This window comes from Patagioenas fasciata, chromosome 22 (assembly GCF_037038585.1).
Source record: "Patagioenas fasciata isolate bPatFas1 chromosome 22, bPatFas1.hap1, whole genome shotgun sequence".
Taxonomy (NCBI): Eukaryota; Metazoa; Chordata; class Aves; order Columbiformes; family Columbidae; genus Patagioenas; species Patagioenas fasciata.
The window spans coordinates 1,386,275-1,407,395 of NC_092541.1; the positions used below are offsets into that span (position 1 = coordinate 1,386,275).

The 21,121-nt window shown below is 61.0% G+C and overlaps 3 protein-coding genes across 3 annotated transcripts; all 3 read left to right on the plus strand.

Annotated features, from left to right (window-relative positions):
• The first annotated feature begins 135 nt into the window (after window positions 1–135).
• On the plus strand, window positions 136–1,004 carry LOC136112039 (heat shock protein 30C-like). Its single transcript, XM_065856529.2, has one exon. The coding sequence runs from the start codon at window positions 241–243 to the stop codon at window positions 847–849; it is 609 nt and encodes a 202-aa protein (XP_065712601.2). The 5' UTR covers window positions 136–240; the 3' UTR covers window positions 850–1,004.
• A 600-nt stretch (window positions 1,005–1,604) lies between these two features.
• KAT2A (lysine acetyltransferase 2A) lies at window positions 1,605–7,908 on the plus strand. The gene is made up of 18 exons (XM_065856403.2): window positions 1,605–2,195; window positions 3,099–3,222; window positions 3,312–3,457; window positions 3,649–3,738; window positions 3,850–4,031; window positions 4,272–4,463; window positions 4,649–4,755; window positions 4,865–4,972; window positions 5,359–5,495; window positions 5,605–5,813; window positions 5,887–6,013; window positions 6,216–6,326; window positions 6,406–6,549; window positions 6,663–6,777; window positions 6,878–6,914; window positions 7,052–7,115; window positions 7,313–7,397; window positions 7,585–7,908. Exons 1-18 carry the CDS (start codon window positions 1,752–1,754, stop codon window positions 7,776–7,778), a joined length of 2,616 nt encoding a protein of 871 aa, XP_065712475.2. The 5' UTR covers window positions 1,605–1,751; the 3' UTR covers window positions 7,779–7,908.
• A 751-nt stretch (window positions 7,909–8,659) lies between these two features.
• On the plus strand, window positions 8,660–13,561 carry DHX58 (DExH-box helicase 58). The gene is made up of 12 exons (XM_065856223.2): window positions 8,660–9,483; window positions 9,606–9,807; window positions 9,917–10,107; window positions 10,305–10,421; window positions 10,673–10,799; window positions 10,883–11,065; window positions 11,149–11,405; window positions 11,609–11,758; window positions 11,989–12,150; window positions 12,298–12,488; window positions 12,613–12,709; window positions 12,961–13,561. The coding sequence occupies exons 1-12, from the start codon at window positions 9,316–9,318 to the stop codon at window positions 13,138–13,140; spliced, it is 2,025 nt and encodes a 674-aa protein (XP_065712295.2). The 5' UTR covers window positions 8,660–9,315; the 3' UTR covers window positions 13,141–13,561.
• The last annotated feature ends 7,560 nt before the right edge of the window (window positions 13,562–21,121 follow it).

Consider the following 21,121-nt stretch of genomic DNA (forward strand, 5'->3'; position numbering starts at 1 on the left):
TTGTGGCGTGTGACTCGTCTCCAGAAACAGGCGCTGCTATTTCAGCTGACGGATAATCAGCCTCTCAAAAATAGGCGATGGCTCTGGGAGAGTGCGTGGGGAGAGAGTGTTCTGGAAGGGGCACACCCCTGGGCAGGAGAGGATAAAACCCGCCGCTCCCCAGCACCAGCCCAGAACCGCTCCAGCCCCTGCACGGAGCCGAACCGCAGCGCACACCGGGAGCGCACACCGGGAGCAGAGATGCTTTGCCGCCTGCACTTCATGCCGCCCGCATCCAGCTCGCTCTTCCCGTGGCTGGGACCCGTCCGCACCCTTTGGCCGCATCCAGGCACCCTCTTCGCCGAGCTGGAGAGAGAGTTGCGACTGGAGATGGAGAGGGCTCGGGAGTTCATGAGCAGCTTCGAGCAGCTTCTAAGCAGTGGGAGCAGCCCCAGCCGGATCGGCATCACCGCGGAGCGAGCCCCGAGCACCAGCGCAGCCCTGACCCAAGGCTCCGGGGACGGCTTCTCCGTCTGCCAGGACGTGAAGGACTTTGCGCCCGAGCAGCTGTCGGTGAAGGTGGTGGGCAGGAAGGTGGTGCTGGTGGGGCAGAAGGAGACACAGAGCACGGATGACAAGGGCTCCTTCTCCTACAAGTACGAGGTGCTGAAGCGGGAGTGGGACGTCCCCGAGGAGGTGGACGCCGAGGCGCTGAGCTGCTCCCTGTCCAAGGAAGGGCAGCTCCGCATCGAGGCCCCCAAGCTGGCCCTGCCGGCCGCCCCCGAGAGGAACGTGCCCATCCAGATGGAGCCAGCGGTGGCACAGCTGGCAACCAGCACCGACGACGGAGCCGAGCGTGCCAAGGCGTGATGGGGGGCAGCGCAGGGCCGGGCTGAGCCTGGCTACTGGGGCAGCTGCTGGTCGCAGAGCGGGACTGTGATGGGGACTGCGTGACGGTCTGGTTGGGGGGGCTCTGCCCAAAACATGTAGCTTTTTTGATATGTAATAAATATTATTGACTTTTATTTGCGTGGCTTCCGTGCTTTGCAAGGCTCCCGGCTGTGCCTGTGCGGTGGGATGGCAGCCTGGGGAGCTGGGCTGTGCTGGCACAGGGCATGTCCCTGGCACCTCTCCCTAGCTCTGCCTCGATGGAGCGGGGGGAAGGTTGGTGGAGGGACTCCACACGGTGCTGAGCATCCCCCCCAGGCAGCCTTTGGGCAGCCGAACCGCATCTTCGGGATGGTTCTGGAACACTCCCGTGGGGTACCTGCCAGTGCCAGCATCCCCCGTGCCCTGCCCGCCCCGGCATCACTCGTTCCGTGCCCCCCCGTCCCGCTCCATTGCTGGCAACTTCCAGGCGCTCCCTGCTCCTTCGCGACGCGGCGTGCGGCCAAGCCACGCCCCTCCACCGCCAAATGGGCGTGGCCTCCCATAAATGGGAAGAAGGGGAGGGCTCACCTTATTTAAACAACCTGATAGGCGGAGCTACACTCCATATTAGGCAGAGGAGGCGTGGCGCGACGGTATGACCACACCTCTTATTACAATGAGGCGGTGGGGCGGGGCCTCACCCCATATTTGGTGGAGAAGGCGGGGCCGCACTCCATATATGGCGGAGAAGGCGGGGCCGCTCTCTATATTTGGAAGATTATGAGGGGCACTGAGCGCGCCCTGCAGCGCCCAGCGCCGCCGAACCGGGCACGGTACCGGTTACCGGAGGGGCAGCTCATGCGGGCAGTGATGGCTCCGCGCCACCGGGACCGGTGTTGTCGATGCCCGTCGGGCCTGGACCTCGACTCTCCCCGGCCGGTGCACGCCGCCCGCAGCCCCGGGCGGGAGCTCCGCTCCCGCCCGGGTCTGCGGGCGACGTGCGCCGGCCCCGGGGCCACCGGATCTGGCCACCCCTCCCCAACGAACTACCGATCCCGGCGTTCCCGGCGCGCAGGCGCAGTGAGCGCGGAGCGCACGCCGAGCCCGGCATGGCGGAGCCGGAGGCCGCGCAGCCCGGGCGGCCCCCGCCGGGTCCGGGAGCGGTGGCGGGGAGCGGCGGAGCTGGGAGCGGGACGGCGGCGGCGACGGGAGGAGGAACGGGGTCCAGCGATCCGGCGAGGCCCGGGTTGAGCCAGCAGCAACGGGCGAGTCAGCGCAAGGCGCAGGTGCGGGGGTTCCCCCGCGGGAAGAAGCTGGAGAAACTGGGGGTCTTCTCGGCCTGCAAGGTGGGCTGGAGCGGCACCGGGTAGAACCGGCGAGGGGGGTGCAAGGACGTGCATGGGTGGGGGTGCAGGAGCGTGGGTGCAAGGTCGTGCATGGGTGGGGGTGCAGGAGCGAGGGTGCAAGGTCGTGCATGGGTGGGGGGTGCAAGGACGTGCATAGGAGGGGGATGCTGAGCTGGGCAGGAGGTGCAGAAGAGGGGGAGCATAGGCAGGAGATGCAGGAGCAGCATGTAGGAGGTGCAGGGACTTGCTTGGGCAGGAGGTTGCAGGGGTTGCAGGAGGTGGGGGTTGCTGAGCTGTGCAGGGGGTGCAGGAGAGCGGGAGCATGGGCAGGAGATGCAGGAGCAGCACGTAGGTGGTGCAGGGGCGAGTATGGGCAGGAAGTTGCAGGAGGGGGGTGCTGAGTTAGACAGGGGGTGCAGGAGAGGGTGCAAGGGGGTGCATGGGCAGGAGATGCAGGAGGTGGATGTGGGAGGGTGGTGCAATGATGTGCATGGGCAGGGGGGTGCAGGAGTGGGTGGCTGAGCTCTACAGGGTGTGATGGAGGGGGATGCATGGCTGGGGGATGCAGGAGAGGGGTGCTGGGCCGTGTATGGGGTGCAGGAAGGAGGTGCTGAGGCATGGTTGGGGGATGCAGGAGGAAGGTGCTGAGCTGTGCAAGGGAGATGCAAGAACATCCATGGGCAGGGGCTGCAGGATCCTGGGGCTGAGCACAGGAGAAATATGAGAGAGTGTTGGGGTGCTGGGTCATGCAGGGTGGGAGCTGAGGAAATCTGGAGTGGGTGAACAGGGATGGGTGAAGGAGACTTTAGGAGTGGGGAGCTGTTTGGCTGGAGAAGGCGGCAGCCTTGGCACGAAGCAGCACATGGGCCGCTGTGTGACGGCCTCTCCTGATACCTGTCCCAGGCCAACGATGCCTGTAAATGCAATGGCTGGAAGAACCCCAACCCTCCCACCGCCCCCCGCATGGACCTGCAGCAGCCGGTGACCAACCTGAGCGAGCCCTGCCGGAGCTGCGGCCACGCGCTGGGTAAACCCCACGGGGCGCCCGGGATGCCCCCGGGGAGGGGGAGCGGTGCTGACCCCCCCAATCTCACTGTGATCTTCTCACCACCACAGCGGACCATGTGTCCCACCTGGAGAACGTCTCGGAGGAGGAGATCAACCGGCTGCTGGGCATGGTGGTGGACGTGGAGAACCTCTTCATGTCGGTGCACAAGGAGGAGGACACGGACACCAAGCAGGTGTATTTCTACCTGTTCAAGGTGTGTTTAAGGCTGGGCATGTCTTGCTGCCCTGCTCATGGGGGGGCTTGTGCAGGCTCCCTCGGCTTTGCTGGGGCTGTCCTGCTGCTTGTGCTCTGCAGGAATTGGTGCAGCAATGTCCTGCTGCTCCCCCGTTCATGGTGTGCATGATTTTGGGACCTCGGTGACCATGTCTGATGGTGTCTTGGCAGCTGCTGCGGAAATGCATCCTGCAGATGAGCCAGCCTGTGGTGGAGGGGTCCCTGGGGAGCCCCCCCTTCGAGAAACCGAACATCGAGCAGGTGAGGCTGCCGTCGTGCTCACGCATTGCACGAATAACTTGTCCCGTGCTTTGCTGCTCTGGCACGGCCCCCTCCCCGTGCAGCCCCTCCACAGCCCCCTCCTCTCCCCAGGGAGTCCTGAACTTTGTCCAGTACAAGTTCAGCCACTTGCCGCCCAAGGAGCGGCAGACGATGTACGAGCTCTCCAAGATGTTCCTGCTCTGCCTCAACTACTGGAAGCTGGAGACACCGTCCCAGTTCCGGCAGCGCTCGCAGAACGACGATGTGGCCACCTACAAGGTCAACTACACCAGGTGAGGGCGGGAGGGGGTCTGAGCCAGCCTGGGGGTCTGCCCGCTCCTCCCAGCCCTGTGTGGGGATGACCCTGACTCCTGGGGTCTTCGGTGATCTCCAGAGGTCCCTTCCAACCGCAAATAATGTCAGCTGTGACCCCCCAGCCCCCTGCTCTCCTCATCCCTGCCTCCAGCATTGTTGTCCCAGGAGGGATGCGGATGCTCTGGGGTCACTGGTCCCAGCATGTCCCTGTCTCCTAGGTGGCTGTGCTACTGCCACGTGCCGCAGAGCTGTGACAGCCTCCCCCGCTACGAGACCACCCACGTCTTCGGGCGCAGCCTCCTCAAGTCCATCTTCACGGTCACCCGCCGGCAGCTGCTGGAGAAGTTCCGGGTGGAGAAGGACAAGCTGGTGCCGGAGAAGCGGACGCTGATCCTTACCCACTTCCCCAAGTAGGTGCCCCATGCAGGGGTGGCTGGGGATGCTCCCCTCTCCTTTTTTCTCCTCCTCTATCGTCCCCTTCTCCTCCTCCTCCTCCTCCATCGTCCCCTTCTTTCCCCTCTCCTGTGGCACACGGAGCTCTGGGGCTGTGCCTGCCTGGTTCCCCCTCACCGACCGACGTGCCGCTCCCCGCCAGGTTCCTGTCCATGCTGGAGGAGGAGATTTACGGCGAGAACTCTCCAATCTGGGAGGCTGATTTCACCGTGCCGGCCGCAGAGGGTGCCCAGCTGGTGTCTCGTCCAGGTATCTCGGGGACTGCAGGATAACGGACTGAGGTGTGGGGAGGCTGTGGCGGTGGCCGGGCTGCCGCTGCCCCTTTCTGGCACTCATGGCCATGGTCGGTCCCTTCCAGCTGCCGTCAGCACCGTCGCTGTGCCCACCACTCCGCTCTTCAGCAAGAAGCTCAGCAACAGCAGCTCCGCTGCGAGCATGGACACCAGCGCCCCAGAGCCCCTGCCAGGTGGGGACAGCGTGAGCCCAGCACTGGAGAATCTGGGACCTTCCTTGGCCCCTGCCAGTGCTGAAAAAGGAGGCTGTAGCATGGAGGGTGCTGGTCTGTTCTTCCAAGGAACAAGCGCCAGGGCGAGAGGAAACGGCCTCAAGTTGCACCAGGGAGGTTGAGTTTGGATCTGGGGAACAATTTCTTCCCCAAAGGGCTGTGGGGCATTGGAACAGGCTGCCCAGGGCAGTGCTGGAGTCACCATCCCTGGAGGGCTGGACAGACAGACATGAGGTTCTCAGGACATGGGGCAGGGACAGGGGTGGGGGAACGGTTGGACTCCATTTTTGAGGGGCTTTTCCAACCAAAATGATTCCATGGATGTGCCGCTCTGCTCCGCTCCCCAGGGGAGAAGCGGAAGCTGCCCGAGAGCCTGACCCTGGAAGATGCCAAACGGATCCGTGTCATGGGCGACATCCCCATGGAGCTGGTGAACGAGGTCATGCTGACCATCACGGACCCCGCTGCCATGCTGGGCCCCGAGGTACAGGACGGGGGACACTGAGGTGACACCGGTGCTCACCAGGGCCCGCAGAGCTGCTGGAGCTGTGCTGGGATCAATGAAACCCCCCCCCGCCCCGTTCCCTCCCCAGACCAGCCTGCTGTCGGCCAACGCGGCGCGGGACGAGACGGCCCGGCTGGAGGAGCGCCGCGGCATCATCGAGTTCCACGTCATCGGCAACTCGCTCTCGCAGAAATCCAACAAGAAGATCCTCATGTGGCTGGTGGGCTTGCAGAACGTCTTCTCGCACCAGCTGCCCCGCATGCCCAAGGAGTACATCACTCGCCTCGTCTTCGACCCGTGCGTGGCTGGAGGGGGCTCAGGGGGCTGGTGTGGGGGGGTCCCGTCTCATCCTTGGCCGTGCTGCCTGCAGGAAGCACAAGACGCTGGCGCTGATCAAGGACGGCCGGGTGATCGGGGGGATCTGCTTCCGCATGTTCCCCACCCAGGGCTTCACCGAGATTGTCTTCTGCGCCGTCACGTCCAACGAGCAAGTCAAGGTGAGAGCGGGGAGGTGGGCGGTGGGGGGCAGGATGGGTCTCGCCGGGACAGCACGGGGGTGTCACAACCCAGATACACTCAGCACTGGCCGGCCCCAGCCGCACCGCTCGCTCTGCAGCATCTTCCAGGTGTCCGTGGGTGGGAGGGGGCCATGTGTCCTGTCTGACCTGGGGGGTCCCTGGCTCATGGCGGCTCCCCCAGGGCTATGGGACGCACCTGATGAACCACCTGAAGGAGTACCACATCAAACACAACATCCTCTACTTCCTCACCTATGCGGATGAGTATGCCATCGGCTACTTCAAGAAACAGGTAGGCTCCTTCCCTTGGGGGGCCTCCCCTCAGTCTCACTGCCCCCCAGCCCCATCCCACTTGCCTCTCTCTCTCTTAGGGCTTTTCTAAGGACATCAAAGTCCCCAAGAGCCGCTACTTGGGGTACATCAAGGACTACGAGGGGGCCACCCTGATGGAGTGTGAGCTGAACCCCCGCATCCCCTACACCGAGCTCTCCCACATCATCAAGAAGCAGAAGGAGGTTTGTCCCATGGGTGCTGCCAGGGCGCTGGAGCGAGCTCCGAGAAGGGCAATGGAGCTGGGGAAGGGTCCCTGGAGCATCCTGCAGCCCTGAGCACCCCCTTCCAACCGCAGATTATCAAGAAGCTGATCGAGAGGAAGCAAGCGCAGATCCGCAAGGTCTACCCTGGCCTGACCTGCTTCAAGGAGGGCGTGCGGCAGATCCCCATCGAGAGCGTCCCCGGCATCCGTGAGTCCGGCTGAATGCTGGTCGGGAAGGGCGGTCTGGCACGAGGGCTCTGTCCTCTGTTGCACATGGGGAAGATGTGATGTTCACGCTTGTCTTCTAGGAGAAACGGGATGGAAACCGCTGGGGAAGGAGAAGGGGTGAGTGCTGTGCAGAGGGGGCTCGGCTTGGGCTGCTTCTTGCTCCTGGTGCTGAGTGATGGGGAGGTGGGAGCGCTGGGATGCTGGGGAGAGTCTGCCTGCCTTCAGACTGATGGACGCTGCTTTTTGTCCCGCAGAAAAGAGCTGAAGGACCCAGACCAGCTCTACAACACCCTGAAGAACCTCCTGGCCCAGATCAAGGTGCAGACAGGAGGGGACCCTCCACTCTGGGGTGCCTGTCCCCACAACCGCCCTCGGAGCTGCGTCCCCTGGGACAGGCTGTCCTGGGCTCTGCCCGCGGGGGGACAAGGGGGGTGACCCAGGCGCATGGGGAGCAGAGCCCCCATGTGATGGGGCAGGCAGGGGCTGCTCTAACCTGCCCCGCACCCTCTCCCCAGACCCACCCCAGCGCTTGGCCCTTCATGGAGCCGGTGAAGAAGTCGGAGGCGCCAGATTACTACGAAATCATCCGCTTCCCCATCGGTAGGTGGTTGTGCCCGGAACCCCGGGGCAGGATGGTGGAGGGAGGGGCTGGGAGTCATGGTTGGGGTTCTGGAAGCCCCAGGACACTCCAGAAGAGAGAGGGATGACTCGGAACTCTTGGTTGGTGTCCATCCCTGTGGTGGGGGGGCACAGAGACCTTGAGAACTTGTCTCTTCCCCCCCCCCAGACCTGAAGACCATGACCGAGCGCCTGAAGAACCGCTACTACGTCACCAAGAAGCTGTTCATCGCCGACCTGCAGCGCATCATCACCAACTGCCGCGAGTACAACCCCCCCGACAGCGACTACTGCAAGTGTGCCAACACCCTGGAGAAGTTCTTCTACTTCAAGCTCAAGGAGGGGGGGCTCATTGACAAGTAGGGGAGGCTGACCTGGACTCGCCTTGGTCACCGGACCCCTGTGGGAGGGACAGGGCAGCCTGTGGGCCCCAGCCCTGCTCCGTGGGCAGCTGTTTTTGGAGGGTTTGATGCTGCTGAGCAGCCTGGGGGAGCTGGGATGCTGATGCTTTTATCCCCGAGCTGTTGGCTGCCTTTCCTATGGGGGTGTGAGCAGCGGGGCTGGAGCCACCTCATTGGGATCTACCCGGGGCAGGGGCAGCACTGAGTTCCTGCCTCTCCCTGGGGGCCGGGAGCCCCCCAGCACTGGTGCTGCCCCCCTCCCCAGGGCCGTGCCTTCTGCCCCGGCTCCCCACAACGGGGCGGTTTGGTTTTCTGCTGCTGCCCGCGCACAGGCAGCCCCTGCCCCTCTTGTTGAATGTACGGCAGGGCCAGCCCTGCCTGCCCCAGCCTGCGGGCAGAGCTGCTGCTCGTGGGCTGGGGTCCTGCTGGGATGGGGGCTCTGCCTCTGCACCCCGCAGCTGCCTCTATCAGCTCTTCCCTCCCATTGGGAGCACGTCTGCCCCCAGCCCAGCCCAGCCCTGCGTGTGGGCTCGGCTCCTGCTCGCCTCCCCCCTTGCTGCCCTGTCCTTGCACCTCGCGGGCTGTTTTCCCTCTGCCCCTCGGTGGCTGCTGGGCTGGGGAGCATCCCCCCCCCGCATTGATTGTCCCCCACCCTTGCTTGGTCCCCTGCTGCCTTGCCCCCCGTGCTGTCATCGCTGGGTGGGCGCTGGTGATGCCCTGCGGCTCGCTGACCTCGTGGGGGTGGGAGCAGCCCCTGCCGCCCCGTCCCACTTGACTGTTGTTTCGTTTGGTTGATTGTTTGGTTGTTTTATTTTTTAAATAAATGTTCTTGTGCAGAAGCGGCTGCATCCGTGTGTCACCCCACAGGTGGCAACCTGGGGTGCTCAGGGTGTGTGTACAGGGAAGACTTGCAGGAAAGCCCTTGAGGTGCTGGAGTGAGTTGGGAGAAGGGAACGGAGCTGGTGAGGGGCTGGAGCACAAGTGTGATGGGAGCGGTTGAGGGACCTGGGGGGTTCAGCTGGAGAACAGGAGCTGAGGGGAGACCTTCTGATCTCTGAACTGCCTGAAAGGAGCTTGGAGCCAGGGGGGTCGGGCTCTGCTCCCCAGGAACAAGCGCCAGGAGCAGAGGAAACGGCCTCAAGTTGCCCAGGGGAGGTTGAGGTTGGATCTTGGGAACAATTTCTCCCCAAAGGGCTGTGGGGCATTGGATCAGGCTGCCTGGTTTCGGTTTCTCTCTGGGGCTCCCTGGGGGGGTTCCCCGGCCGCTGCAGCCAGGCAGGCACTGCAGTGGGGGGGTTGGCAGCGTGGGCAGCGCGGTCCAGCCTGGCTCAGCCCCCCATTTGGTTCCCCCCAGCCTGGGTCAGCCCAGCTCCACTGCCCACCTGCTCCCGGCACTGCGGCCGGCGGAACCCCCCTTGCTGGGGCTCCGGTAACACAGGATGCGCCGCCCCCAGTTTCGTTTTCTGATGTGAACAGCCCGGACAGCATCAAGGAGCAGGATGGAGCTGCGGGGGTACCAGCGGGAAGCGGTGACCCCGGCCCTGCGTGGCCACAACAGCATCATCTGGTTGCCCACGGGTGCTGGCAAGACCCGTGCTGCCGTCTACGTCTGCCGGCAGCACCTGGAGAGCCGGCGGGGTGGCAGGGTGGCCGTGCTGGTCAACAAGGTGCCACCCGTCCCCAGTCCCCTGGCTTGGTGGCAATGGGGTGCCAGCGCCCGCCGGCCACAGGCTCCCGGGTGGTGGTCCTGGGTGGTGGTCCTGGGCTGAGCGGGGTCTTGGGGCTGCAGGTGCACTTGGTGGAGCAACATGCCAAGAAGGAGTTCAATGTGCTGCAGAAGGACTTCAGGGTGACGGCCATCAGCGGGGACAGCAGCGAGAAGCCCTTCTTTGCCTCCGTGGTGAAGCGGAGCGACATCGTCATCTGCACGGCCCAGATCCTGCAGAACGCGCTGGTCAGCGGGGACGAGGATGCGCACGTGGAGCTGACGGGTGGGTGCGGGACCCCCGCTGCCCCTGTCCCCAAGGCTGGGTTGGGGTGGGACGGTCCCGGCCGAGCCTCCACCGTGGTGCAGCTCACCCCGCTCCCCTCCCGGCGCAGATTTCTCTCTCCTGGTGATAGACGAGTGCCACCACACGCACAAGGAAGCCGTCTACAACAAAATCATGCTCAATTACCTCCAGCGCAAGCTCCGCGGGCAGCAGGACCTGCCGCAGGTCCTGGGCCTGACAGCGTCCCCCGGCACTGGGGGGGCAACCTCCTTCGAGGGGGCTGTAGAGCACATCTTGCAGGTGGGTCCTGTGCTGAGATGGGGTGGGTGGCCCTGACATGGCTTCTCCTGGGGTGTCCCTTGGGGTGGGTGTTGATAACCCAGTGTGCAGGCACTGGGCAGCTGGGTGGCCCGGGGGAGATGTCCCCAAACTCGCTGGGGTGCCATGTGCTGCATCCCCCTGGGCTGAGGGCTGGATGTGGGGTCTCACCTTCTCAGATCTGTGCCAACCTGGACACCGAGAAGATCACATCGGCACAGGAGGAGGTGGAGCAGCTGCAGATCCACGTCCCCCAGCCCAGGAAGCAGTACGACCTGTGCCAGGAGAGAGCGCAGGTGAGGGGTGGCCGGTCGGTGGAAGGCAAGACCCCTGAGACCCGTGGGGCTGTGTCCCCCCGTCCTTTATCTTAGGCTAGGGAGAGGAATCACTTTGTCCAGAGCTTTGGTGCAAGGGGATCCCACAACCATCTGGGTTCTGGTGTACAAACAGCCCCTAACCCTGGGCCAGGCACACCGGGCTGCACCTCCAAGGTTCTCTGGGGCAATGTCCCCAGTTCCTCGGGTCCTGAGCCCCTCTCTGCTCCCAGGACCCCTTTGGTGAGCGGTTGAAGAAGGTAATGGCGCAGATCCAGCGGTACATGGAGATGCCCGCCCTGCCGCGGGATTTCGGCACGCAGATTTACGAGCAGCGCATCGTGGAGGTGGAGAAGAGAGGTGAGGAGGCGGTGGTGCCATGGGGCAGAGCCACCAGCCGCGGGGCCAGGCTGTGACCCCGGCGTGTCCTTGTCCCTCGCCAGCGGCGGAGACGTTTTGCCGCAAGACGCGGGTGTGCGCGCTGCACCTGCGCAAGTACAACGACGCTTTGCTGATCAACGACGCGGTGCGGATGGTCGACGCCTTCCAGTGCCTCCAGCAGTTCTATGCCACCGAGAGGGACACAAAGGACCCCACTGAACGGTTCCTCGCCGCCACGTTTGAGGGTAACGTGGGAGCATGGAGGGGTTGGTTCTGGCTGCGTTTGGGAGGGCAAGAGCCTCCCCTGATACCCCACTCACCGGCACAGAGAACAGGACGAGCCTGCAGGCGTTCGCCAGGGACCAGCGCTATGAGAATCCCAGGCTGGGCAAGCTGGAGCAGATCTTGCAGGAGCACTTCCAGCCCTTGGGTACTTCTCGTGGCATCGTCTTCACCAAGACCCGGCAGAGCGCCCACAGCCTGCTGAGCTGGCTGCAGGACACGGCCGCGCTCCGCGGGGCGCACATCAGGGCTGCCGTCCTCACCGGCGCCGGCTACAGCAACCAGACCCGGCACACGACGCAGGTGAGCGGATGCAGAGATTGAGTTCGTAGAGACACGGGTTAGTGCCAGGGTTGGGTTAATGGTTGGACTCGATCTTGAGGGTCTTTTCCAACCAAAATGATTCTATGATTCTACTCCTCTCTGCAAACTTTGTCTCCCTGGCAGCACCGCAACACCCACAGAGCCCTATGCAGCTGCTTCAGCATCACCCCCTCTCCTCCCAGAATGAGCAGCAGGATGTGATCAAGCAGTTCCGAGAGGGAACCCTCAACCTGCTCTTCTCCACCAGCGTGGCCGAGGAGGGCCTGGATATCCCTGAGTGCAACATCGTGGTCCGCTATGGGCTGATGACCAACGAGATCGCCATGGTGCAGGTAGCTGCCTGGGCTCCCTTAGGCTGCTACCTTAGGTCCTGTAGTGGGGGGATGCCCAAAAGCCATGGGGATGGTACACAAGGGCTCTTGCATCCTGGGGATGAGCCCAGCTGCTGGCAGAGCATCTCCTTAGCGGGATGTGGAGGGTGGATCCATCCCCATGGGGTGGCACGGGGAGGTTGGCCGTGTCCCTCCTCTGCTGACAGCAGCATTTGGCCCTTGTGCTGCAGGCCCGGGGCCGTGCCCGTGCCGAGAACAGCGTCTACTCGGTCCTCGCCAAAGCCAACAGCAGAGAGGTCTCCCGGGAGCTGCTCAACGAGGACCTGGTGGAGCTGATGGAGAGGGCGATCCGCGCGGTGCAAGCCATGCCTGAGCGGGAATACCGCCTCAAGGTGGGCGCTGGGCACCACCCCGTGCGACCTGCTTTAGCACAGGGTTGGACTGGGTGATCTCCAGAGGTCCCTTCAACACCAACCAGCCTGTGATTCTGTGTCTTGCCATGTCTGCCCATGCCCCTGTCCTCCCCTCCATCCCTGCAGATCGCGGAGCTGCAGCGAGTGGCCGTGGCCAGCTGGCTGATGAAGGAGGCCAGGATCAGCGAGAGGCGGCAGCTGCACGACCCCGATGCCGTTTACCTCTACTGTGTCAACTGCAGCACGGCCGTGTGCCGCGGTAGTGACCTCCGCACCGTGGAGGGCATGCACCACGTTAACGTCAACCCCAACTTCGGGTAGGAGCTGGGTGCTGGTAAGGGTGAGCGGGCAGAGCCAGGTCAGGGGGGCTTTGTGGGACTGCGTGACCGTCTGTCTCCTGGCCCATCATCCTTAGGGCATCTTTTGGCCCCATCCTTGCAGGCTGTATTACAGAGTTTCCTCTGGGAAAATGCAATTCCAACGGGCTTTCAAGGACTGGGAGCCCGGCTGCCGCATCTCGTGCAGTGAGTGCAGCCAGGTGAGTGCGGCGAGTGGGAATGGCCCCGGGGCAGGAGCGGCCATGCCCTGTGCCCCAGCTCCTGGCTGAGGAATGGAGCTGTGCCTCCCCTCAGCACAGGTGGTGTGTGTGACACGCTTGTGGGACATGGCCACGGGCAGCTCTCTCCAAATGGGGACATACCCTGGGAGCAAGGAGCCGCGTCCATCCCAGGTGTGCGTGGCTCTGCAGCCTGGGGACGCTGCGTGACTGTCCCCTCCCTGCCCACACAGGACTGGGGAATGGAGATGATCTACAGGCAGGTGAAGCTGCCCATCCTCTGCGTCAAAAACTTTGTGGTGGAGACGCCGGCTGAGAAGAGGAGGTACAAGAAGTGGAGCGCTGTGACGTTCCCTGTCAAGGAGTTCGACTACGTGGAGTACTGCTCCAGCACCCACGGCCTCTCCTTCTAGCATGGGTTCTGCTCAGAGGCGACTATTCCCAGGCCATCTCCTGGGACAGTGGGACCCTTCCCGTCACCCTTGGTGTGGGACCCTCCCTCCACGCTCCTCTTCTCCTTGCTGGACTGAACCGTTGTAGCATCCCTTGCTGGAGCCTGCGACTGCAGGAGGAGGCTTTGCTGAGCCCGGGCACAAAATTTGAGACATTGGGATGGGAAAGTACCAAAACCCTTTCCTCCTCGCTGGCATCTGCTCTTTGGGATGCTGCCTTCCCCTGCTGCCCCCCAAAGCTGCCGGATGCTGGGGACTGTATCCATGACCCTGTCAGAACCAGCCATTTCACATGGGCACAGCATTTCTCTGGCAGCCGGCAATCTGCTTTGGGAATGCAATGGTCCTCCATTAAAGAATGTGTGTATGCACTGGGAACGAAGGAAGCGGTGGCAGTTTCACTTGCTGTGCGCAGAGACATTCAAACCCGCCTGGACGTGACCCTGTGTCATCTGCTCTGGTGAGCTTGTGTTAGCAGGGGTTGGGCTGGGGGGATCTGCAGAGGTCTCTTCAAACCCCAACCATCTTATCACTCTGTAGAACCCTCCCATGGAAGGAGCCTCAGACCATCCAGGGTGGCTGGGCTTTTATGTCCCCGCAGCTCCGGGTGTCCCCACGGGGCTCTGCGGGCTCAGCAGGGGCTGCCCCAGGGATGCTGGGCCATAGAACCCCCTGTTCCCAGCCGAGGAGCCTGAGGGAGCCGCGGGGCTTGCGGCAGGACCACGATCTCGGAGTGGGGGTTTCGGTTCCGGGGGCTCCGGTTCCCCGCGCCCGGCCCGGGATGCTGCAGCCCCGGATCCCGCTCCCCTCCCCGTGTGCTCTCCCACCGCCGGTCGCTAGAGGGAAACCCCGGCCCGGCCCGGCCCGGCCGTGGGACGGGGCGATTCCCGGGGAGAGCCGGGGGACGCCCGGGGCAGCGGGTCCGGCCGGGAGGTGCCGAGGATGCTGCGCCGGTGCCCGGCGGGTGCCGAAGAAGCTGCGGCGGTCGCACCCGCTCCGTGCGTGTCCCTTCCCCGCGGGATCCCAGCACGCGTGTCGGTGCCGGTAAGCAGCGCGGGTGTTCGGCGGGTTGGGGGTCGCTCCGGGAGATGCGGGGGGGCCGCGGTCTGTCCGTGCTCCCTGCCCTGTCCTACCGGCACAAGGAGCTGCCGCGAAGGGCAAGAGGCGGCTTTTCCACCGGCTACCGGCGGCAGGGGCACCTGGATGCCCGAGAGTGATGGCTGCCCAAATCTCGGCCCCTCTCTGGGCTGCCACCCCTGGGAGTGCGGTCCCCCAGTACCACCAGCTCTTCTCACTATGGGCCATTATCTCCAGCAAGGATGTGTGCTTGGAGCAAACTCCTGCCTGACTTTAAAGGCAGCAAACAGCTTCTGCTGTAATGAGGTGTAGCCCAGTTTCAGGTGGTGTTAGCCCCGGGGGAAACATGAAATCAATCTCCTGTTCATCAGAAAGTGGGTAACGAGGCCGTTTGAGTTATTTGTAGCTCTCTGTGGGCTGGGATGGCCTCTCCTACCTCTCCCCAGGCAGGTTCCCTCCTGCAGGGACCCCAGATCCTTTTTGATAAGCTCAAATTGCCCTGATTTGCGCTCGGGCAATCCAGGCTGTGAGTTAACCTGATGGGTGCCTGCAGGAATGGGTGCTACAACCTCTCACCAGCCTAGACAGATCAGGTTGTCCACTTTGGTGCTCAAAACCAGAATTTCTGCAACATTCACCCAAACTTGCCCATTTTTGAGGGTGTGCATCTTGCCCCATGGGGCACAGGGCCAGGACAAGCATTGCTCTGTGGGACTCTGCAGGTTTTGGAAGTGGGGCTGCATCCAGCCTCTGCTTGTTCTTCCCTGTGCGTCTCTGCTTTAATGCCAGCCCCGACCTGGCTTCTCCTTCCTGGGGGCTCGGTCACCTTGGGCTTGGCGGCAGGGAGCAGCTGAGCTGCAGCGATCGGTGCTGTGACCTTGGCCAGCGGCCTTCAGAGCCAGCATCCTTCAGTCCGCATCCTTCGGAGCCAGCATCCTTCAGAGCCAGCATCCTTTAGTCCGCATCCTTCAGAGCCAGCATCCTTTAGTCCGCATCCTTCGGAGTCCGCATCCTTCAGAGCTGGCCTCGCGTGGCTGAATCCCCAGGCTGCCTCTGGCCAAGCCAGCCCGTGTGAGGGTGCAGGGATGTGCATCCGTGCAACCCCATTAATCCATCCTGGCCATCACTGCATCCCTCAGCCTGAGGCAGGGAGAGGCTGATCCCCTCTGATCAGCCATTCGGGTCACTCCCGTGTCGATAAGGTCTGGAGCGTGCTGATAAACCGATTTTGGAGCCACAGGGACTCAGGGAGACTGAAAGTCCGTGTCTCACCAGGTCTGTGTGTGGTGGGGCTGCCCTGTCCCTCTGCTTCCCCAAGGGTGCTGCACCCTGCCCTGTGCCACCCTGTTCCCTTCTCCCTGTGACACAGCATGGCCGTGTCCCCAAGGAGAGTGACAGCTGTACCCGGCCCTTGGTGCAGCCCTGGGCAGGCTCATCCTGTGATTAAATCAACCTGAAGCCCCACTTCATCACTCCAATTGCACTGTCAATAGCTGGGTATCAGAGAGGGCTGCTGGCCTGGTTCTTGAGCGCTGACACATCCCCTGCCAATAACCTCTGGATTTAAGCCTGTGGCTCAGAGCATCTTTGCTTATCTCAGCTCCCTGAAGCACTTACATTCCCGGCCATCATAACTCCCTGCCTGTAAGTGGAGACAGGCACCATTAGCCCCGCAGCAAACAGCTGCTTAAGCAACTTTTGCTGGCAAAAGTGCGAAAAAGGTGTTTTCCACCTGTTCTTTCACAGGGTTGGTGTGGGGATGGACACAGCCCCAGGAGCACCCACATCCCCCTTCCCCATTCCCTGGTGTCTCCAGCAGCTGTGTGCGCTCACAGAGCAGAGCGAGGGCGATGCGCCGATTTATTTTTATACAGCCCATTTCATTTGTCATCGGTGCATCAGAAGGCAACAATTCACCTTTCAATGCACCAGCTGAACAAAGCCCAGCTCCGCTGTGCTTGGCAGCGCCTCAGATTGGCCCTTTCCCGAGGCTGGGTGTTTAGCACAGACTTAGAGCTCAATCTGTTTAGCTTATCGAAAAGTAGCCTGAGATGTGACTTGATTACAGTGTGCAAGTACCTTCCCAGGGAGAAAACTGCCAGGTATTAAAGGGCTCTCTAACTTAGCTGAGAGAGGAATGATAAGAACTGAGAGTTTGAAGATAAAGTCGGACAAATTGAGACTCAAAATCAGGCGCGGGTCTACAGCTGGAGGGGCTGGAGCAGGATCCTTGAGCATCTTTCTCCAAGTGATGCCCTGGCTGGGCCATGGGCATCCAAGAGTGGGGTTTCTGATATGGGGGGGTGCTTCATCCTGTCTCTGAGGCTCTGGCCTGGTGGCACCGTGGGTGAGGGAAGATGAGGGACTGAATTTTGCTTCCTGGGCACATCTGAAAATCTCGCTGTCACACAATATCTCTGCAGAGCCTGGGAGCACGTCAGCCCCCGAGGTGACCTTTCCTGGGACAGCTGGAGCCTCCCTTTCTGTACCAGGGGAAATTCCAGCTCCGTGAATGCTTCTCATTGTGGAGGAAGTCGGTCCTGAAAACCAAAAGCCCCCTCTCCAGGCTGCTCGTACCTCCCCTTTCCTTTGCTGCAGGGAGCGCGTGGGAACCCACAAAGTACGTGGGGACATCCTGGTGGGGACGTCCTCATCTTGCTCTGCTCCGCCGTCCCCACGACCCACGTCTAACGATTCCCCGCCGGGAGTTAATCTTGACTGTTAGCACATCAGGTTGCCGGTGGATTAAACAAGGGGATTAGCATCAAACAATTTCCCTCCCGCCCTGAGTGGGGAGGTATGAAATATAATCGCCGTGGTTTTATTCTGCTTAGGCTAAAAAAGCTCCCTGGCATGTGGCTGGGGATGCCAGCTGTGCCGGTGGCACCGGGGGCGCGTGTCTGGGGCGCTGCGGGGACAGCGCTGGCTCTGTCCCCCGTGGGTCCCCACTGGCACTGTGCTGGGGATGCTGAGATCAGGGGCTGCTCATCCTGGGGGGCTCAGGGAGGTGTCTCTGCTGGGTGGCGCCTGTGTGATGGCTGCAGGGACCCTTCACCAGATGCGACCAAAATTGGGAAGGGAGGGGATGCACCAGACTGTGGGTGAGACCCATGGGTGGTTTGGTGGGTGCCGGCACAGCCTGGGGATCACGGGGATCTGTGGCGCAAGTCACAATATTCGGAAAATTCCCAAACAAGAATTTCATGCCCTAAATCGCAGGGCTGCGATTCTGCTGAGGCTCGGCTTTATAATTGGATCTGTCAGAAACCCGTCACACTCCACGCGCGGCTGCCAAGGCGCCGGTGCTGCCTCTGCCCCTCTCCCACCCGGCTGCTTCGCCTCCTGGAGCCGTGGTTATTTTGACCTTTGTTTGTTTAATTGTTGTTTGTCTTTCCCCCTGTGGTTTCTTTCCTATCACTCAAAACGGGGCCCAGCGGAGTGGTGGCGGTGGGAGAAACAAGGAGCTGCTTCTCCTCCCCATCGCGTGCGGGACGCGCCACTCCGCATCACGGCTTTGGAGTCCTTTGTGTGTTTTATGTGAGAAGGTGGCACTTGCCAGGCCCACAGGAGGGACAGCGCATGTAACACGGGTGCTCCAATGCTCCAGTCGGGCAGTTGGGCAGGTCTGGTTTGTACTTTCTGTCGCTGGAGCCTGGGATGCTCAGCACTTTTGGAGGGGGGAAAAAAGCACGTTACGCGTGTTCCTGTAAGTTTTTCAAAGTCATTCACCCTCCCCGAGGCCCTGCAGAACCTCGGGATGTGCAGTGGGATGCTACAGCCCCTTGGTCAGGTCGGGCTGTGCCTCCCACCCACCCCCTGCAGAGGTGCGTTCTGCACCTGAGTAATCCAAACCTTTAGCCGGTGTTTGATTAAAGGCCACCAAGCATATTATCTTTGATTCTTTTGCTTTAATTTCTGCTCCTTTCGTTTGTCCCTCGGAGATGAGGGTTGCTCTGATACTTATTAGTCACAAAACCCTAACCTCGCGCTGCGTTCTTGCTATCTGAGGAATGAATTATTAATGGTGCATTAAACAGAGACTGGAAAGGGGCCCTGGGACACTGATAATCAGGAGCTAATTGAGGAAGAAATGAGATACCGTTCTCATTGCAGAGCGAGAGCTGTGCAGTGCTGTGATACCAAAGGTGACCCTCCTGCAATTCCTGGCCAACTGCACCAGGGTTTGGCTGCCCGACCCTCACCGATGGGTCACACGTGCATGGTGTGCCCGGCCTGGGGTGCTGTTCCATGGCTGGGATGCTGTTCCATGGCTGGGATGTTACTCCATGGCTGGGATGCTATTCCATGGCTGGGATGCTCTGCCTTGGCTGGGATGCTCTGCCCTGGCCAGGATGCTCTTCCGTATCAGGGATGCTCTGCCCAGACTGGGATGCTATTCCATATCTGGGACACTATTCCATGTTTGGGATGCTCTGCCCTGTCCGGGATGCTGTGCCCTGACCAGGATGCTCTTCCGTATCAGGGATGCTCTGCCCAGACTGGGATGTTGTTCCATATCTGGGACACTGTTCCATGTCTGGGATGCTCTGCCCTCACTGGGATGCTATTGTTGTCTGGGTTGTTATTCCGTGTTCAGGATGCTCTGCCCTCACTGGGATGCTGTTTCATGTCTGGGATGCTGTTCTGTGTCCAGGATGCTGTGCTCTGGCTGGGATGCTTTTCATGTCCTGGATGAGGACCATGGGGCACCAGCAGACACTGGTGGGGTCTGGAACACTCTGGTGGGGTCTGGAACACTCTGGTGGGGTCTGGAACACTCTGATGGGGGTCTGGAACACTCTGGTGGGGGTCTGTCCCGCTCAGACATCATCTGAACTTCTGCATCTTTTATTTATTCCCTTTTACTGCTTTTCTACAGTTTTGAGCCATGGGCCTGTCAAACTTTTCCTCTTCCATGCCAGCTCCATTAAAGCATAAAAAATGTCTCCTTTTAAGCCTGAGCCAAATGTGTGTGAGCCGTAAAACTTTCTGCAGCAGCTGAGGCGAAGCTGTGGAAAAGGCTGCGGCACAGCTGATGTCCCCTCTTGCTGCTGAGGAACCGAAAACCTCTGCCCAGGTGGGGCCATTGAGCATCCCCACCCTGGGCTGAGGGTTTAAAGGTGAGTGGTGCTGGGTGGGAGGTGCTGGTGGTCCCTGGGGTTGGGAAGGAACAGAGAAGTGGGTTCATTCTGTGGGGAAATGGTTATCATAGAATGGTTTGGGTTGAAGGGACCTTCAAAGTTCACCCAGTGTCCCCCCTGCCATGACAGGGACATCTTCACCAGCTCAGGGTGCTCAGAGCCCCGTCCAGCCTGGCCTGGGATGTCTCCAGGGATGGTTCATCCACCACCTCTCTGGGAACCTGGGCCAGGCTCTCACCACCCTCAGGGCAACAATTCCTTCCTCATACCCAGCCTGAATCTCCCTCCTTTAGCTTCAAACGATCACCCCTTGTTGCTGGGATGGAGTTGGCCTCAGTGATGCTTCCTGAGCTCCAAGGCAGGAGAAACCTTCAAGAACAGGTGGGTGTGTGGGGCTGGGGCAGCTCTGACAGTTCCCAACGAGACGTGGACTTGGAGACTGGAAGATGATGGTGCAGCCACTTCCATCACCCACCTTGGAACGTGCAGGGGATGTCACTGCACAATGTGCCCCAGTGCCTCCCCCCTCCAAACCCGGGTGGTGATTTGGGTTTGGGACACAACTGTCCCGCTCCCCTCCCAGCACCCATGGGCTCTGTTCCCCCCAGGAGCCCACCCAGAGCTCCGGCTCCGCTCCACCGTCGCACCGAAGCAGCCTCAACTCATCCAGACTCTTTGCATAAATATTTATGCACTGATACAGCGCTCTTCTAAATATAAAGCTTTATCTGGAATTTCATTTAAACATTAAGTGTAGATAATTTATTTATAATTAATGTAGACATCAAGCCCCATCTTTGGAATGCCTGTGAGCTTTCATTTATAATTGGGAGGTAAGTCAGAAGCTAGAGGCTGGGACTCTTATCAGTTTCATTTTAATTTTCCTCCTACAGCAAACGAAGCTGGTGCAATTCATCTCTCATTAGGAGGAAGCACAAACCTCCCCTAAAATAACAGTTTTATAGGAAACATGTAATAAACCCATCTTTGTTTCTCTCCTCGCCTTTGATAACGTTACCAGAACTCGCGGCTCCCTTCAAAGTGTTGCTCTTCCTTAAAAATAAGTCTATTAAAAATTAAAACCGCTTCTCTATAGCATAAAATTTACTCCCCGCAATTATGCAGAGGGACTTAGTTATCTTGCTTTTGTAGATTTTAATTAAAAGTTACAATGGGAAGGAAAGAACAACGGCCATGAAATAATAGAAGTCTCGCCGCTAACGCCGGGTTGTTGGTGCCTGTGCTGGGAGCCGATGCTGCAGCCAAGGTGCTGGTGGTGACGCGGGGCTGCGAGGACAAGCGGTGACAGGGGGGCAGGGCTGGGGGTGTGGGTGCCTTGGGAGGGGGGTGGTTTCCAGGTGCTGGGGGTCCCTCTGTTGTCCCTGCACCCAGCGAGGGGTTTCTCGCGCCCATGGGAGCTCGGCTCAGGTTGATCTTCAAACCGCACACCCTGGAGAGCTGCTGGTACGGCCTTGTCTCACAGAAGAGTGCTGAGATTTAATTAACGAGCTGTTTGCAAAGTGCTGGTGTGGAAAGGGCTGTGTAAACGGGAAAAAATGGCAAAGCTTATCCCATTTTTACAGCACCTCTTGCAGAGCACAAACCTTTGCCTCCGGGGGCACCGTGGGCTCCTCTGAAGCCAAATGTGGGTGTTCGCCCTGTCTGATGGTCGATCACCGATAAAGGCATCAGGTCGGAGCCAGGGAATCATTTTGGCGTCGTTT